Source organism: Bidens hawaiensis, unplaced genomic scaffold (genome assembly GCF_021521415.1).
Source record: "Bidens hawaiensis isolate Kalapana, Puna unplaced genomic scaffold, B.hawaiensis_p1.1 tig00043196_1, whole genome shotgun sequence".
Classification (NCBI taxonomy): Eukaryota; Viridiplantae; Streptophyta; class Magnoliopsida; order Asterales; family Asteraceae; genus Bidens; species Bidens hawaiensis.
Window position 1 is genome coordinate 1 of NW_027497669.1, and position 19,743 is coordinate 19,743.

The window sequence follows — 19,743 nt, forward strand, 5'->3', positions numbered from 1 at the left end:
CTACAATTAGATCCCTCTAATATAATAATTGTAATATCTAATCTAACATGTCTAATAACGTCGAACCAAACACGCACATTACGATGTGCTAACTCGTAAAATTTAGACCAAAAAGTAAAACATAATATTCGTAAAAGATTAAAACGAGTATGAGACCAAATTCAAAAGTTAAAAATGTTAATCGTAAAAGATGTAAAAATATTAGTTTCAACTTTCAAACACGTCACCAAGACAAAATCCGCGTCTTCACTAAACAACCAATCATATCAATTCCTTCTTCCCACACGGATCACAATCCTACGGCTCTCCACCCACCACATCCTCCAAATCCAACGGTCCACCACACTCCACTAACCCCAATCACCACTATACATACCTCACCTCTCCACCCCAAATTCCATCACAAAATCAAACAAATCAATCAAAAATACAAAATGTCAGGCAGAGGCAAAGGCGGCAAGGGTTTGGGCAAAGGCGGAGCAAAGCGTCACCGGAAGGTTCTCAGAGATAATATTCAGGGGATTACGAAGCCTGCGATCAGGAGGCTGGCGAGACGTGGTGGAGTGAAGAGAATCAGTGGTTTGATTTACGAGGAGACACGTGGCGTGTTGAAGATATTTTTGGAGAATGTGATTAGAGATGCGGTGACGTATACTGAGCATGCCAGGAGGAAGACGGTTACGGCGATGGATGTGGTTTATGCGTTGAAGCGACAAGGCCGTACGCTTTATGGATTTGGGGGTTAGGGTTTGTGTAGTAAGTTTGGTGTTTCAGTGTAATTGAATCTGTTTTATTATGTTTTCAGCTTAATTGAATGATCTGAAAGGTTTATTATCCATTCTGATATTGGATTTGTTAATTTCTTCTATTATAATTGTGGTTGCTTTCAATTAAATCTATATTCATTGCTGGTTGTTTCAGTAGATAACAGATGGCAGTCTGTTTCAATTTAATACAATTCTACCATTTTTTATGTATACTTTTTAGTGTAATTGAAGCTGTTATATTAATTGAATTTAAAGGATGTTTCTGTTATTTTTAATTTGAGACTTGCTTCCAGTATAATCCCTGTTTATTCCAAATTCTTGCAGTAGATAACAGATAGCTGTCTTTTAACAATTTAATTAAAAATTAGTTTTGACACAATCCTTATGTTATAGGTTTCTTTGAGCTGTATCATTAAGGATTTTATAAATTTTCATGATATTTGTTATGTTTTGAAGCATTTGTGTGAAATGAGTCTAGAGACACCCATATGGCACAAACTTGTATTGAGATTCATTTGTTTTGTTCTGCTTTAAAAATGTTGCTCAACTCCAACTCTATGCTAGTGTAATACTTTTGGCACATATGTTAACTAAATGTGTGTTCAGCCACTCATTTGGCATGAGCTGGGTCACCAGAAAATGGTTAGTTATGGTTTTAATGGCACAACAAAACGCCTACCAAGACAAGTATCCGTCACATAGATTAGGAAGTGTATGAAGCAAGTCCCAGTGTGTGTTCTTTTCATCTTGTAGCTTATTGTATACAAATTTTGTTGGTGTAACTTTTTAAATCTTCTTTGGTTATGACTTATGACATTTAGCCTTTTTGATTTGACTAATTTGTGTGTTATTAATTTCAACCCGACTCTCAAAAGACACCTAACTAACTCCAACAGCATGTTTAGCCACAACTGACTAGGCTAATTAACATACGTTTATAAGACAGTCTTCAAAATTGTGTTAATTTGTGGCCAATGTTGGAACACATGTAGTCAGATGAAAACTGCAAGGACGGAGGTGCATGAACGAGAAACACGGATAATGTGCACCCTTCATCCATGATGGTGGGAGGCGACCCGTGATTTGCATGCTCTTGTTTTCTATTGTTTCAAGATTTGCTTGTTTTCAGAAGATCTTTTAATCCATTTGTTGTATTCACTATAATGCAAGTAATCCGGTATATATATTCTTTAAACTGCTAAATTCCCCAAATAACCTACATCCTTTGTCTGGGTTAGAACTCAATATCTCACACGAAGAAAGTAAGAAACAATAGCCTCTACATAGCTTTTTCTCTTATGAAAAATTTATTTATTAAAACCATTGACAACTAGAACTAAATGGGGTCATTTATTAGAATATATTCATGCCAAAATTATATTCATAAACATTTGAGTAAAGTTTTCACACCTTTACAATTCCTAATCACCCAACTTACATTTCACAACCAACTCTCTTTTAAAGTTCTGGAGCTTCATTGCCATGTTACATAAGGGTGACAAAGATTTTTAAAAAAGAACCAAAGATAATCAAAAAATAGATGTACGCATTCACATATTCTCGTCACATATCATCGGGTCGTTCGTACCTTGAATACTCGCTCACACACACGATCTCCATATTCTTCCTTCAAGCGAAATCACAATAATCGAAACATCATCATGATAACGCCTTCTATCCCCTTGCGGTATTTCTAACAACTCATGAAAATCCATACCTATAAAAACAAACAAATTTCATTAACCACATCTCAGATAAGTAGTCTGTCAAATATGATTAAACAGTTACTTTTATGCATCATTAAACATCTTAGACTATCTTTTGATTTTATCGGTATGATCTGTTAGAGATAAAATATAACTTGGAAAAATGATAACTAAAAATGAACTGGATTTATTATTACCAGCTTTCTTGGCTGCACGAAACAATACTTCTTCGATTAGATGCTGAGCCGGATCACCTTCTGGGGACCATTGAATAAAAAGCTCGACTTCAGAAACGGCCTCCTCGTTAGTGAAATATTGATAAAGCCCGTCTGAAGATAATATTAAAAATCTATCTCTCGGCCTAATCGGTGATGGTAAAGACTCGGGACACAGTTTATGTATGAAGAATTTCCAACATAATCAATCCGAAACATCTCTAAAAGTGCATCATTCCATTTAGGCTGCAATAAATCAAGAAACACATTGTAAAAAGTTAATTAAATGATTAAAAAAATAAAAACTTGAACAATCTTTACATGCCTATTTCTTTTAAAAGTCACTGTGAAAGTCAACCAACATATTCTATGTAAAAAGTTATGGAAGATTCAATCTTTATTTCTACCAATTTGGTTTGTTGATCCAAATAGGAATTTTTTTTAACTTTTTAAAGCACCAACAAGGAATTGAATTCACATTGCTTTTATACAAAAAGATAGATCAAGTTGAGCATTGTTTATTGACAATTGGTGATTGGCCATTTAGTCAAATACCTGTTTGAGGAAGCCAGCACCGAAAGCACGAGTGACCTTGAGTGACCCTTTAACGCGGTCGTTCATAATCGCACAAGAATCATCAGGGTGTTCGCTCTTTATTCTTTGAATTTCCTACAAAAGATTAAAAATATTTTTAAGGAAATTATTATATTAAATTTTCAACTTTTAAGGTTAAAAGAAAAAACTTTTACCTCTTCAATAGAGGTACTATGATCCCACCGTAAGCTGGCAGGCGGTTAATGTTGGATTTGTGTTAGTAACATCCGTGTCGAAACCCTCAAGATCATACAATGTTTCCTCTTTAATCCTCTCTAGATCATGTCTCCAAAGATCAGGCTCGGGTTTTTGAGCTAAAACCGCTCGACTATCTCCTACACTCATGATATAAACATCTTCTTCTTTCATCAACATTACAAGAACACACGAACCCATCAACGCTAATTCAGGATTCTCATCTAGCATCTGATCCGCCACATTAAAATAAGCTTCTTCCGTCTTCTTCAACCCTTGAGACAACGCTTTCAAAACATCCGAATGGTTTATCGCATTCGACCCATTTGAATTCAATTGTTCCCTTAACCTCCGATCCAACTCTAACCGCTCCCGATCAAATTCACACTTCCATCTCCTATGATTATCTTCCCATTTCTTCGCAGCCATTCTACTTCTAACCCTCGAATTCTTGCTTCGTTTCTTGTTTTGACTCGTTTCAAAATCCTCGACCGGATAACGCTCCTGCTGATCCACACATGCTCGATTCTCGGTTTTTAGATATTGATCATTTACACAAGATTCCATTTCCATTTCAACTACCGGTCGAACTGAATTCGACGAATCAACCTCAACCTCATCATCCCATAACAACCCCTTTAGCTCCTTATGAACATTCGGGTACAAATTCGTTAACAAACAATCGGGTGCATCCGGGCCATTAAACCCGTCATAAATCCCCACGAAAACCCACCCGTGCTCCTCCGAAACAACCACATGTACCCGATCCTCACCCGCTTTCCCTTGAGCCCATTGCAGATTCTGACTCCGATTATTATTATTATTATTATTATTATTATTATTATTATTATTATTATTATTATTATTATTATTATTCAAACTCTCATCTTCATCAAGAAAACTACATTCACTGCTCAAATTAGCACTACTAATTGTCAACTCATTATTATTATTAATATTATTCCTCTCAACAGCCCAATCCGGAACCTTCAAAGACCCTTTACTAATCGGAGCGACAACCGAATTCTGCCCGCGGGTCACAAAACTCCTCGAAATCGCCCGTTGAATGACCCGAATCAACGACTTCTTCCTTGATCCACGTTTAAACTTAAACCCACCTTGTGAATAGCTTCTCTGGAACTGATCCTGAGCACTCTTTTCAATTGGGCCCGAGAAAATCGGGCCCGACTGAAACCCGCGCTCAATCGGGCCCGAAAGAAACCCTCGTTCAATCGAGCCTGAGAACGGGACAGAACCCGAGAACAACGGGCCCGAATTGATCGAATGAATCGAGGTTCGGGGTAACGGTTGTAACGGGATCGAAGCGAATGAAGTTGAACTTTCGAAAGCTGAGGCTTTATCGATGGAATTGAGATCGATTAAGGAAGTTGAGAGTGGAGTTGATGTGTTGGCGGAGACTGATGCGCCGGAGATTGAGCGGAACGTGGTGGTTTCTTCGGAGCAGTGGACTTTGGAGGAGGTGATTCGGGTCGGGTCGGGTCGGACGTAGCAGAAGGAGTGACCCAGATCGTCTAGTGGATGATCGGGGGTGTGTTTGTGGTGGACGATGGTGTGGGTTCCGGTGAAGCATTTACCTACTCTGTTACCCATAATAATAATATTATTATTATTATTATTATTGTTATTAAGTTATAAGAATTGAAATGAATTGAATTGAATTGAATTGAATTGAATTTGGGTTTGTTTGATATGTAAAGATATGATGATGAAGAAGGTGAAGGTGGATGGATGATAGAGAGAGAGAGAGAGAGAAAGGGTTGACTTTTGTGAGGAGATATTGAAATCATAAAAATGAAATTAAATTGTGTGTGTGTGTGTGTCTGATCAGCTTTCAATTTTTTTCATTACTTCATTGATACTGTGTGTGTGTACAATGGATCGTTGACTAAGATGTGGGTGTGAGTTTGGTTTGTTTTGAGTTTTGAGTAAGATTGAAGTACGTTGAGACTTAAGGTTTTAATTACTATGCTTTGGAAGGCTACTCTTGGTACAGGCGCGTGTTGGTCACGATTGACATTGTTTCTAGAGAATTCAAAGATTTGGAAAAAATTTAAAAGTAAGCTACTTTTTAAGACTTGTTGCTATGGGCATTATTGGGGGTTTTGATGTCCCCACCATAGAGGATCAATGGCGAAGCTTGGATTAAGATATCGGAGGGGCCGGACTCAAAATGTATACAAAATTTCACAAACAAAGAGGGGGGTGGGGTGGACTTAAATTTTCAGCCGAAAACGGCTAAATCACTACGTATAGAAATTTTGGGCGAGAACGACTAAATTTTACACCATGTATAAAAAATTTCAGACGAAAACGGCTAAATTTTACACTACGTATATAATATTTCGGTCAAAAGCGTCTAAATTTACACTATCTATAAAAAATTTCAGCTGAAAATTGGTAAATTTACACTACCGCTTAAAAAAACAGGGGGGTCGGGGCCACCCCTGGCCCTAAGAGTCCTTCGCCACTCTAGAGGATAGTCTAAGGGTAATATAAAAGATTAAAAACTTTAAGGCTTACAGTGGATGGTTACAAAATGAGGGGCTTTTCGATAAGTGGCGTCACGTCGGTAGAGGGACGATTTTCATTTAAGAGATGTAGTGGTGTTATAGACCAAAAATCTCCTCTAACGGTTACCATTGGTCCATTTAATAAAATAACATTTATTTTTAACCTCGCCGGCGACAAATCAATGTCGCCCACCTCCCTGTCGTCCCATATATCAACCGGGGTGGTGTTGCCGCTAAAAGTTGCCCCAAACTCCTTCCTTTGCCGCGCCAGTACGCTCAGACTAATCGTGTTGAGATAGTTGGTTGAATTATTTATTTATGTGGAAAGAATTAGGCGTGTGACTTACAACTAAATGGTTGTGGTTCTAGTCTCATTTGAGACATATGATAAATTAGATGGAGAAAAAACTTTTAGCTGTTAAAAAACATTTATATATGTATTCTTGTTAATTACATCAACCTAATATGAATACCTTAGAAACAAGTAGTCTAACACATCTTGTTTAACTAATTTATCTAAAGTATCAAACGCTTTAACAAGTTAGCGAGTAGTAATTAAGTTGTAAATTGTCAATCGGGTTTGTGGGTTGTAATATATGAGTTAAACTTCTACAAACGAGTTGATGAATCAACTAGTTTAACTTAATGGGTTAAATAGGTTAACTCGGACACTATACGTTTCATTAAACATGATGATCCGATTAGATATGATAACCCAAGACCTTATTATTTTGATATCATGTTTCATTCGGTTAACATCCGTTGATGTAGTACACGCATAAAAGTAAACAAAAATTGAGTATTGTGTAAAAAGTCAAAAGCATACATAAGAGGTGTGGGAATGTCAAAGTCATACATTAAATATTAAATAAACTAGATACACATTTACAAGTATGTTTGTTACAAACTATCAATACTAAAAGCAACAATGTGTATTGAAATGGTATGAAGTACGTAGAGATTCAAACCAAATTCAACATGTGAATATTAAAGCATAACCAAGACAAATTCAAAACCGGTGATTAAGGCCTAAAACAAACAATGCATGCACCGGAAGTTACACACACTTTTGCCTTTGTTGAATTGAATATGGGTGCGAAAGTCGTATCTTGATGGTGATGTGTATATATCTTCTCTTTTTTCTAAAAATATCAAGTGAAGGGTTTGATTTATGACTGAGTTACCGTCAAACTCTTTTGTTATCGTTAATATTCTTTATATTCATCGGTTTTGTTATTCTTTGATGACATAAGGACCATGTAAAACAGTAAAAGTCAAGTCAAAATCTTGTGCTTTTCGGGTGAATTCACATTCACTTGATGTTGGATAGATAAGGAGTTGGATTTCATTACCCCAAAATTTTCATAGGCCAGATTATGGAGTTTGATGGATACATCATAAAGTCATAAAAGTAAGAAGTATCAGTATACTATTAGTACTAAAAATATCAACTTGTTTTGTCACCCAACTATTGTTTTTATACCAATAACTTTTATCTCATCATCAACTAACCTCTTTAAAGTTGTGTAACTTGTGTTTGTCATCAAACATGTTTTGTTATGTTGTTAGCTATCAATAGAGAACGATTTCATATTAGAAAAAGCTTCTAACAAGAAGCTAGAAACATAAGCATGCAATCCAAAAAAAAAAAAAGAAGCTCAAAGAACTAGGAAGTTAACAAAATTAAAATTACACCAAACTGATCACTCAAAAAATGGTAGTTTCGCTCTTTATTTTACCCAGTTGTTGGTGTATATTCGATGTAGAAATGACAAAATTTCCAACAAACTAGCTTCCGGATCCAAAAAGACAGTGTATAAGGTTGTCTTACGTCATGCGTATTTTGGTATTTGTATTGACATGAAACGTATGTCCACAACAGAGCTACAAGAGGGGCAATCATGTTACACCATGCACATATTTGGCACCAAATGTACTTTTCAAAATCATAGAATGTCAGTAGAAGTTGCTAAGACACTTATTTGAGAGAGCCTCCAACGTTGGAATCATTTTTATCACAAGCCTCCAGCCAAAGAAGTTGTTTTTTGATGGAATCTAGTTTGTCCAACAACGACAACGAGAATAAATAACTTAGTTACAAGCATCTCGTTCAATTTCCAAAATGAGAGATTATACTGAGAATTATTTGAAGTTGTTGTAGGAATTCTGAATGGCACGACTTATATACTTTAAAAATCATGTAGTCTCGTTTTTATATTAAAGTATCTCATTGGTGTGTAAGATCCTTAATCGGGTAAGACATGAATGTTTTAACTAAAAAAATGTTTTGTTATATGAGAATTCCAAGTGAAAACTGATGATTAAAATCAGACAAGTTGATTTCCTTGTACATGTGTTGCATCGACACAATGTTTGGGGTGAAATGCCGCATCTGTACAAGAATTAGTTAAGGCATTTAGGGTGTAACCGCCTTACATCATAACCACTATCGACAATAACTACTACCAAAGTTCTTAATTGCTACCGCATACAAAGTTTGCCACCATTGCACAAACTTGTTTCATTATACAAGTTTTATCCCGCTTTTAAGATTGCTACTTATACATAGAGATGTTCAACGAAACCGGTTCCTGGAACCGAACCGGTGGACCCGAACCGGTTCCTACCCGTTTTTTGTAGGAACCGGACCCTATCTGATTCAACCCGATGATCCGTGACCGGTTCTTGCATTTCTGAGTGGGGGCGGGTAGGAACCGGAACCGAACCGGAACCGGTTCTGGAACCGAACCATCCGGAACCGGTTCCTAACCGTTTTTTTTGGCCATTTTTTTGACCGTTGGGGTCAAAAATAGCCGTTTTTTGACCGGTTACGGTACAGGAACCGGGTTAGGAACCGGTAAGAACCGGTTAGATAGGTTAGGGGTCCGAGGGTGGGAGAACCGGTTCGGTTCCCTAACCGGTTCGAGCCTGGAACCGGTTTAAAAGGGGGTTTTGAATATAGGAACCGGTTAGGAACCGGTTCCGGTTCCTAGTCCCAAACCGTTTTGAACATGCCTACTTATACACATTTAGCCACCAAGCAACAAAAAATGCTACTTGTTTTGAATCTTAAAGTTGCTACTTAGCATCGAACGTTTACTCAATACCTCCAAACATGTATTGATTGTTATTATGATTTCTCATTTGTTCTCAAAGTAAATCAATTACTTGTAATAGTTTGATGAAACTAAAATTAGCAACAGCAGTCTCACATCAAAACCAATTTGTCATTTCAATCGTAAATTACCATTTGATTAAAAAAGACAACACAATGTTATACGCTTATACCTCCCGAGTTTCCAAACCATCTTACACGTTCTCTTTCACCACCATTCCCAATTCCTTTCTTTCTGTATCGTCATTCACTTTGCACATGCCAGATGATTCTAAAGCAATGTGGCCGAGATAATTCACTCGATGAGCTTTGATCAGTCCACACCGCCTCCGTCAATAGAATCCATGTTCTTGAAGCGAATGAAAATGCCCAAAAACCTTAACTAACAAAATGTCGGACTAGATTGCAATTAGGTCGTTTCCAAGGGTCCAAAGGTAAATTCTCCTATGGTAGCGCACTAGCGCGTGAATAAATAAATACGAACCCAAATTGAAGAGTTCATGTTTTCTTGTATTTAAATTTTAACATGTCAAAAAGAATTCAGTAACTTCGTAATCTATTATTGACTTGCTTGATTATCGTAACTAATACGTGCCATAATACTCATAAAAGTTCATTGTCAAATGACACGTGGAACTCTCTTATTGCCTCTCATATCCTTTTATTTTATTTTTTTTTTATTTTGCAAGTCAAAATAGTTTCTAACCGACAATCAAAATTTGAGCAATATTGACTCTTAAAGTTAATTAATTTATTTATTTTTAATGAAATAAGATCTCATACCCTTAACGAGGTCATGTCTAAGATCAACTTCTTGACCGTTGTGAGATTGTATCCCCCTGTCCCCTGATACGGGGGAAGCAGATGTAATCCTTAAACACTCATTCAATGTCAGGTTTGAACACATGATTAAAGTCATGATTCGTCGTCTCTTCAGCCAGATGTCCTTCAAACTAATCCAAATGAGAATCGAAAATGCATCTTCACTTAAAATGGACATACTTATTACTAGACCAAATTCTCAGGACAATAATTTATTTGAATAGACAAATAAAATGAAATTAAAATAATATATTTATGATCCAGTTGAAATTATGCATAAAATTTAATAATAAATAAAAATGTAGAAAAATATTAAATTCGGCGAGGTGGGGTGGTTGCAACTTGCCAAATAATGAAAAGACCATTAAATAAAAAAGACCAATAAATACAGGTAGAGTGTTTTAGGCAGCCTTGCCATTATATGCGTGTCTTTATGTTTGACTTTTTAATATTTGTCACTTTTATTTTAATTACAATTTGAATAGGTGAAATATCGACTATTTCCACCACGGATTTTGTAGGACCATATTGCTCCTCCAACATTCCTCATGCTTACCAATATTTTATCTTTTCTTCTTATTTATTTCTCAACCCAAAATTAATTCACTTTTTGATTTTTTTTTAGGTTTTTCTTTATATAAGAAAATAACAAACAGCATATCTATTAATTTTTTAATAAAGTTAGTAATTTGTTGTCCTTTTACAGCCAACTCAATGGTGGTTTCGAAAGGGTTCCTTCAAGAATAGAGGATATTGTATTTAGGTTTGGACCTTATTTGAGTTATTCCAGTGAAAGGATGACATACATTTTTACTTTTTTTAATTTGTTATATATATATATATATGTAAATACTAGTTTTATTTCCTCGTATTACAAGGTTTTTTTACATTATTCGTTTATAATATATTTTTTTGGACGTTAATTTTATTTATTATTAGCAAGTTAATAATATATTTAGGATTGGAAATGATGAAAATGTTTTACAAAAAAATAAAATGTTATATCCCAGTTTAAAAGATATTTGGGTTTAGTGTCCCACTTATTTGTTTTATTATAAAATTGTTTATTAATTATAAATAACATTTAAAAAAACGGATACTAATTTTTAGTATATCACTATATCCTTATTTTATAGGATTTTATATCAAATATTTAGTGAGAATAATTTTTAATCTAATGAGATGTTATAACCCGTTTAAGGGATATCTGGGTTTGGTGAGACTCATATCCGTGAATTAGGGTCAAATACATGAGAAACCTCCATTTACCAATAAAACAATCTGGTAGCTTAAGAGAATATAGATAGATTTCGTTTATATATATTTACAATATTTAAGTTTTTAAAAGATAATAAAAAATATATGTTATTAAAAAAGTAATAAATAAAATTCTAATAGTTATTACATTATAAAATTTCAAATCCTCATTTTTTATGATGTTAAGATATAAAAAATTAAATACACTATAAAATTTCAAATCGTTTGGTTTTTCTTTTATGCGTCCTCACTCCCACGTACAGATTTCTGCATTGCTAGCCTTCTTTAGTTCTTCCTCACTGTTGATGGATGAGGCAACCACATATATGAGATGTTGTAACCTATTTAAGATATATCCAAGTTTGCTTATAGCCCATGACTCGTGAAAATTATTGTTTGATTATAGAAGACTTTATAATAAATGAGTCATATGCCCGCTAATTGAAATCAACACATGAGAAACTTCATATTACAAACCAAATAATATGATGGCTTGAAAGACTAAGGAGCAACAAGAGAATGACACATACGATTTTTTTAATAGACATTTTAATTAGATAGTAAAAAAAGGGTAAGTTTGTGTGATAAAAAAAATCATTTTAATAGCGCGTGATTTCTAGAAGCATGTTTTGACAATTTATTTGTCATATAGTAAACATGTAAGGCTGAGGGGTGTGGGGCTTCAACGGGGGCGCTAGAGCCTCTCCGCTCGCGCCCCCAGGCGTTAACACAACACCACCAGGGCGCTAGCGGGGGCGCTAACGGAAAAAAAAAAGAGAGGCGTGAGCTGGTTAGCGGCTGAAGAGAGAGAGAAACTTGCATTGTGTTTAGAAAAAGAGCCGTTGGGCTCTTAAATAATAAAAAAAAATATTTTCTTAAACTATAAATATATACTTTTATAAAATATACTTCATTTCACAATTATACACTTTTCCTCTTAAAATCCTCTCAAAACTAACACAAAAAAAATGTCGTGGTACTCGTCTGATTCCAACTCCTCCGAAGAGGATGATTTGCTTCTTCATGTAGGGGGAGTTTTGACCGCAACCGTGGTGGATCTCTTGCAAAATCAAGCCCATCAACCACGAGTCCCGAGAGTTAGAGCACCACCTCGTGATCGTGATCGATCGGGTGCTAACGATACTTTGATTAGGCATTATTTTAGCCCTCAACCGGTATACGAGGAGTCGGATTTTCGAACTCGTTTCCGAATGAGCAGACAATTGTTCATGCGTATAGCAAGTGATTTAGAGGCACGATATCCCTTTTTTCAACAAAGGGAGGATGCTATGGGTCTCCCCGGTTTTACCTCTCTTCAAAAATGCACGGCTGCTATCCGTCAATTAGCGTACGGCATCTCGTCGGACGCTTTGGATGAGTATTTACATATGTCGAAAAGGGTTGCACGTGAATCCCTTCATTTTTTCTGCCAAGGTAAAAAACATTAATTTTAGTTTTTATTAAATATTTATTACATTTTTTAATATATATTATATGTTTATAGATTATTTTATATACGTAGGAGTCATATCGATTTACTCTCGGAGATATCTGCGTAAACCTACAATGTATGACATCCAACGCATATATGAGGTGCACGCAGAAAAACATGGTTTTCCTGGGATGCTAGGTAGCATCGATTGTACGCATGTTGGATGGGCTATGTGTCCAACGGCCTAGCGAGGTCAGTTTCACCGTGATGATCATGAAGGGCCGACCCTTATACTTGAGGCGGCGGTGTCACAGGATCTTTGGTTTTGGCATGCTTTTTTTGGTGTTGCTAGGTCAAATAACGACCTTAATGTTATCGATCAGTCACATTTGATCAACGACCTTATCGACGGGGTTGAACCACCTCAATCTTTTGTTGCAAATGGAGAACTCTTCAAGTACGGGTACTATCTGGTCGATGGTATTTACAACGAATGGGCTTTGTTAGTTCAAGCTTTTACAGATCCAATCGCCGATAAACGGAAGTATTTTACAAAGAAGCAAGAGTCTGCTAGAAAAGATACTGAAAGAGCTTTTGGAGTTCTAAAAAAACAATATTATGTGCTAGCGAACCCGATACGTTATTGGACTCGGGAGAGGATAATGGACGTCGTCTACACGTGTCTGATCCTACACAACATGACGTTAGAAGACGAGGGCAAAGCTATCTGCCAAAACTACCAAGGTGACATTCCGCCAAAACCGTCCACAATCAGTGATCAACAAAGACTTCATAACATAGCAAATATCAAGAGTCGTGAGATACACGGGAATCTTCGACATGAGTTGGTTGAACATTTGTGGGCGAGGCGACCCGATGATCTTGTATTAGATTAGTGTTATTATTAAGTATTATTGCTTGTTTAATTTTTAGTATGTTTTTTTTTTTAATTTGAATTTTAGATATTAATGTGTTTTTTTATTAATGTGTGTTTTTTTAATAATTTATGAGTTTTTTAATAATATGTTGTTTGAATATATTTATAAAAAATAAAAAAAAAATTTCACTGGAGCCCCTCCACACCAGGGGCCAGGGCTCCAACAACCCCCTTATCCAGTTTCTCTCTCTGTCACATGTCATAATATTATTGGTTGGAGCCCCACTAAAGCCCCCATTAAAGCCCCCCACACCCCTTAGTCTAATTATTTTAAGCGAACGTACTCTCAAATCTTTTGAAATGACGAATACATTTATAATATAATATATTAATATTCTTAGAATTGAAAAATATGTACCATTACAAGTCTGATTCATGCACTTGCACAAAAACCATATATATCAAAACAAAAGGATAACCAAATAAATATCTTTTAAGAAAATAACGTGGATACACGAACTAGCCACTTGTGAACAATTTTAATCCGCCTCAGTAAGACTTTGAATCAAATCAAGGTTAAACAAACTTGAACTTAATTATTGATACGTGTTTAATAAACAAATTCGGAGTAAAAAACCTCACGTATCACGTTTGATTAAGTTGTTGGGCCTAAAAAACCATTATCATTGATAATGGTTTGGCTTTCCGTTGGTGATGTACTACACCGGGCAAGAAGGTGTGCGAGTCGTACCATCGGCCGGGGCACATAAATTTCGGGGGTACAAATTTTTTTATACATATTATAAATATATGTTTTTTGGTGTTAAAAATAAGGTTATTTGCAACGGTTTATGAGATAATTACATATTCATAATGGTTTATGCTTATAATAAATGTGTCGATAAAAGTTTTATCCATGTACATTAACGAATAAAAAATTTCGTTAAGCATACGGGCCCTTTTATTTTGGCTGAGCCGAGGTATTTAAATTCTCGGAGACGACCCTGTTGATCGGGTTGATAATATTTGTCTCTTGGGGGGCTTTATAGAGATTAAGGAACGACTTGGTATTAAAGAAGAATCGTCACAACAAACAAACAATCTTTGATGATATTTTATATTTTTCTTTCTTTTGGTATAATACTATAAATCGGAAATGCAAAATTTCTAGAATCCATTGGCTTAGGAATTCATTATTGTATATGTAATTATTTTGTTATCCTGGCGTCTTGCTAGGTTTGTTTCTTTATATGACATTTTGTCTTGAAAAAAAAGTGACGGTTTTCATTTTATCTAATAAAGCTAGTATTACACAATAATATAAAATAAACAGTATATATAGAAATATATATTAATAAATTTTATTTATCAAGCATGTAACAAGTTGTCAGGCTAAGTTTAAGCTTAAAAAGTTATTAATGAGTCAAGCTCGGGTTTTAAACATATAACTCAGATTAAGCCGAGTTCAAGACCAAGAGCTCTTTTAAATAAGATCAAGCTAAGTTCAAGACCAAGAGCTCTTTTAAATTACATGATCCTAACTCTAGCTTTTTTAAAGTAAGTCGAGTTCAGAGTTAAAAGAACTTGGACTCTACTTATTCATTTAATCCAAACTTTATTGATATCCTTTGGACCTTTTTCAAAGTTTCTAAAGTGTCCAATTTTTGATTTTCATATTATGAAAGGAAATTTCAAACATTGACCATCAGACCCTTTTGATTGAGTAATCGAATTTAATTTTAAGTTTTATTTATTGAAAAATAAAAGTCAAGGAAAGAAACTTCTCCATTTGGCTTTACCTAGGCTAAATACTTCTGTTTTACCCTTGATAGCATGTGGAAGATTTTAAATTTATTACTTTTAAACGTTTATAGAATGATTACAATAAAGGTTATGATTTGTTATACTTTTATTTTTATGATAATGTCAAAGTTAGGTGCTTATTAACTTTTAGAATTACAATCAACTATAAACGGTCAAAGCAAAGCATAAAGTACAACCCCGTAATGCAAAAAAGTAAATAAACAGTACTATTCAATGTATGACCGACTTTCTTCTTTATAATATGTATATAATAACTGTTTTTTCTTAATTATTTTGAATCATTATCGATGAAATTAAGCTATTACAATTTAAATTATTTTTTTTAAAGAAAGTTTGGGATGGCCGGAGGATGACAATGATGGACATTGTAAGGATTAAAGATCGGTTGGGAACGGAATGAGAAGAAAGTGAAAAAAAAAACTTATGTGTTGTTAATGTGGATGAAAGCACTAGTCAAAGATAAGAATGATTTAATTCGTTTAAATGACAATTGTTCTCTCTCAAATTACAAAGCATGAAACGTGCTTCACGTGAATAAACGGTGTTCAATACAAACTTTGAGTAGTGAGAAACGATTCAGCAGAAAGCAAAATATTATATTAGGTTTAAATATGTTATGTTTATAATCTCCTATTTAATATCATAAATTGATAATTACTATCAATATTATTATAAAATTATTTTGTTGATCAATAAGGAAGGGATATAGTGAAGCAAAATATTCCACATATCCGATCATAATATATTGGTGGAGATGTCAAAGCCAATATCATTTAAATATTTGTAAGTGGAGACCTTCTAGGCCCACCCTCTCCACAAACCTAACCACACATACCACCTCCCTTCAAGTCTTCAACACCTTCATGTACACCTTCTCTTATGCATTATTTTATTTAACAAATGGTTCAACCCAATTAAAGAAACATTCGGATTTGTTTTAGTGCTTTAATCCAGTTTAAAAATTATCAAAATATGATTGAGCTTGACAAAAGCTTCTAGATCATATACAATGACAACCAACTCATACTATATTATTATATGTTGTTTTGTTATTTGTTAAATGCAAAATTTTCTTAATGTAGTTGTTTAATTTATAACTACATTAATATTAGAGTTAGTTACAACGCTGACCTTATCATTACAAACATGATATATTGATGCTAACATTAGAGACAATTTTTCTTTTGTCCAACTTTGAAAAGTAATGATTTTGAGGTATATAGGGTTGGTTTATATACATAGTCGTCTAAAAATAAAAAGTCATAAGAAGGGTGTCAGTTGTCAAACGGACTTCAATTGAGTTCAAACTAATGGTATTGGAATCGTCTCATCAAATTCTACGATATTAGATTTTAGGTTTTCACTTTCCATTTCTAGCTTGTAGATTTTCAAATTTTTGTTCAAATCATTGTGTATTTTCGTCATTGTGTCTTTTTTATGATGTTGTGTTATATCACTCAGCATTGTTGTCATATTTTGTTTGGCATATGTATAATTCACAATTCGTTATGTCTTTGTACCCTTTCTAGATATATGAGACCGTGAAGAATAACTTAACCCTATAGTTATAACGTAACATATTTTTGTGTAACGCTTTTAAAATTATGTAAGTTATGATAAAACAATTATTTTGTCTTTTACAAACCAAATTGGCCGTTTACATAATTTACTCCTAACATACAGACAGTGACATGCCCATGAAATTTTCTCATAGGGGTGGGTCTGTCTCTGCATATAGAACCCAAACTCCCAATTCCGGCAATCTCCTCCCTGCAGCCTTGAAAATCGCATGTTGCCCTCTTTTCATGTATCAACTTACGTAATCGAAAGGTTCATAGTTCCCATAATGAATAAATGACTTAAAAATTCATTTACGAGAACGCGCTTATCTCCGATGGAAATCACAAAAATCGGTAAATTTTCGGAGGGGCCGAACTCAAATTTTCGAGAAAAAACTGGATAATTTGCACTACATAGAAAAAAAACAAAGGGCGCCGTGAACGCCTTGCCCTATCAAAGCTTCATCCTTGGTTGAGAGATGAAGCTTCCACCATGGTCATTGCATGGTTTTTTCTTATTGTAGCATGTAATTAATGACCGGTTGGAAGTAAGAAAAAAATAAATTTCATTCATGGTCAACTAGGCACTCGATGGATTTTAAGTTGTTGCATAAGGAGATGGCCAAAGAAACATGAGGCCGGTGGCCAATTTTCATTTAATTTTTATATCTAGCAATATTACGCTCAAGCTAAATGTAAAAAAATATTCTCTTTTACGGTGTAACTTAAAAAAATAATAACGCGGATAAAATTCAATAATAATGGATTTTCATTTCCCCATTATACCTCTATAAACAATAAAATATAATATAGAACTAACTAGAAATTCAACGGTATTGATCCATATAAGTTTTGAGTTTTTATATTTAACAGTAGGTAGTCAGTTGATCATTTCAAAAGAAAATTGAACATTTGCACGTGTATGAATATTTAATTGTGACCTTTTCATCAAGCATTTTAACTAGTTTTGCCCTTTAAAGAAAATGTTTATTTTGTTTGACAAAATAGTTATACATATATGGGTTGTGGTATACATTTTATTGAAGCTATATTAGATTTTGTCGTGCAAAGGTCTATGTTGAGAAGCTTTCATAGGCCAACATTGAGAAACTTTCTTGTGGATAAAACGGGTCGAATTTCCTTGACTCGTGTATTATTGACATCTTGGTGAATCTGGGCCGGGTTATAACCGGTGTACTTATATTTTAGTTTCACCACACATAGTGTGTTGGGCCAACTTCTTTTATTTCGCATTGGGTTGCAGTATTATTAGGCTCATCAATCAAGTATCAAGGCTTGAGTTTAGAATATAAATTTAGTCATTTGGTTAGTTGCATATTTTCTTGCTTCAATAAGTTAAAATGATTTGAGTGGATGTGTTCGGCTAACTTGCAAGGTATAAACATAATTTCTTACACAAGGGTAAATTCCTTAAAATGAGAATTTTGACTAGTTGGAAGCTTTATCAAGTAAAAAACTATAATCAGTGTTCACTATGATGGGGAGAAAATGTTGTATATATTTTGTATTCTAGAATCAATCAATTTAATAAATAAACCTGGTAATCATGTATGTGACCGTAGATCACAAAATTGTAACCCTGATTATTCTCTGAATCGTATAATCACTATCAGATAAGTCTATTTGTGGATTACATACAATGATTTATCGTATTAGACGGAGAAGTTTGAACATGAAATTGAATTTTTTTTGTTGATATTGTGAATTGATGAAGAACCAGAGAGAACCCTTGTATCCGTCTGCTCTCTTCTGTCTCATTTTGATCGATCAACATATCTCCAGGGATTATGTTGATCAAGATTCCCACATGAGCCCAAATAAAATAACTAAAATCCCATTTAAGCCCAAGTAAAATACTTACACTCAATTATAAAAACAAATAATAAAGCCCAAATAAAACTTAAAATTAAGTCGAGTCTGCATTTCCGTGTCACATTACTCGTTTATTTCTAACTTTATTTCCTCGATCGACAATTTAATCTAATAGCACTAAAATGACCAACAGAAAACGTTGACTGAGTGCACGATGTATCAATAGAGGCTAAATCAAACATTTAGTTGATTTGAGTAAAATTATATCTTTAATTGATTTGTATAATATTGATTTAGTCTGCATTTCCGTGTCACATTACTCGTTTATTTCTAACTTTATTTCCTCGATCGACAATTTAATCTAATAGCACTAAAATGACCAACAGAAAACGTTGACTGAGTGCACGATGTATCAATAGAGGCTAAATCAAACATTTAGTTGATTTGAGTAAAATTATATCTTTAATTGATTTGTATAATATTGATTTAGTCTGCATTTCCGTGTCACATTACTCGTTTATTTCTAACTTTATTTCCTCGATCGACAATTTAATCTAATAGCACTAAAATGACCAACAGAAAACGTTGACTGAGTGCACGATGTATCAATAGAGGCTAAATCAAACATTTAGTTGATTTGAGTAAAATTATATCTTTAATTGATTTGTATAATATTGATATATTTCTTTGCTTTTGTCGTCTGAACTATGTTCCTCATGATGCATAACAATAATAAATGTTCACTATGGGCTTTGTCTTTGTAGGGGTATGGTACTAAACCCGGTTTTACGATTCTAAATTTATTATGTTTGGCTTACTTTATTATATGGACTAATACAATGTTATTGGGCTGAGGGGGTTTTGTGGAGGTAACCCTAATTGGGCTAGGCCCATTAGGGTACCATGATGGTGGCCATGAGACTCTCTATATAAGGAGGTCTCCACCTCCTTATTAGGGGTCATGCTCAATAAGAGCCACCACCACTTTTTGTGTCTGTAAACAAGAGATCTCAGGA

The 19,743-nt window shown here is 34.4% G+C and overlaps 1 protein-coding gene and 1 pseudogene across 2 annotated transcripts; one reads left to right on the top strand and one right to left on the bottom strand.

The window, feature by feature from the left end:
* The first annotated feature begins 252 nt into the window (after positions 1-252).
* Positions 253-821, top strand: LOC143594161 (histone H4). Its single transcript, XM_077073541.1, has one exon. It carries the CDS (start codon positions 435-437, stop codon positions 744-746), a length of 312 nt encoding a protein of 103 aa, XP_076929656.1. The 5' UTR covers positions 253-434; the 3' UTR covers positions 747-821.
* Positions 822-2,166: 1,345 nt separating this feature from the next.
* LOC143594165 (putative protein phosphatase 2C 23) lies at positions 2,167-5,125 on the bottom strand (annotated as a pseudogene). Its single transcript, XR_013146275.1, has 4 exons — positions 3,438-5,125; positions 3,244-3,357; positions 2,671-2,934; positions 2,167-2,484 (listed from the first exon to the last, which is right to left on the bottom strand). The product of XR_013146275.1 is annotated as a putative protein phosphatase 2C 23 (transcript).
* Between the last annotated feature and the right edge of the window lie 14,618 nt (positions 5,126-19,743).

What these genes read in the sequence shown, in the direction of transcription:
- LOC143594161 (XM_077073541.1), top strand. Translation starts at nt 435, where the DNA reads ATGTCAGGCAGAGGCAAAGGCGGCAAGGGTTTGGGCAAAGGCGGAGCA.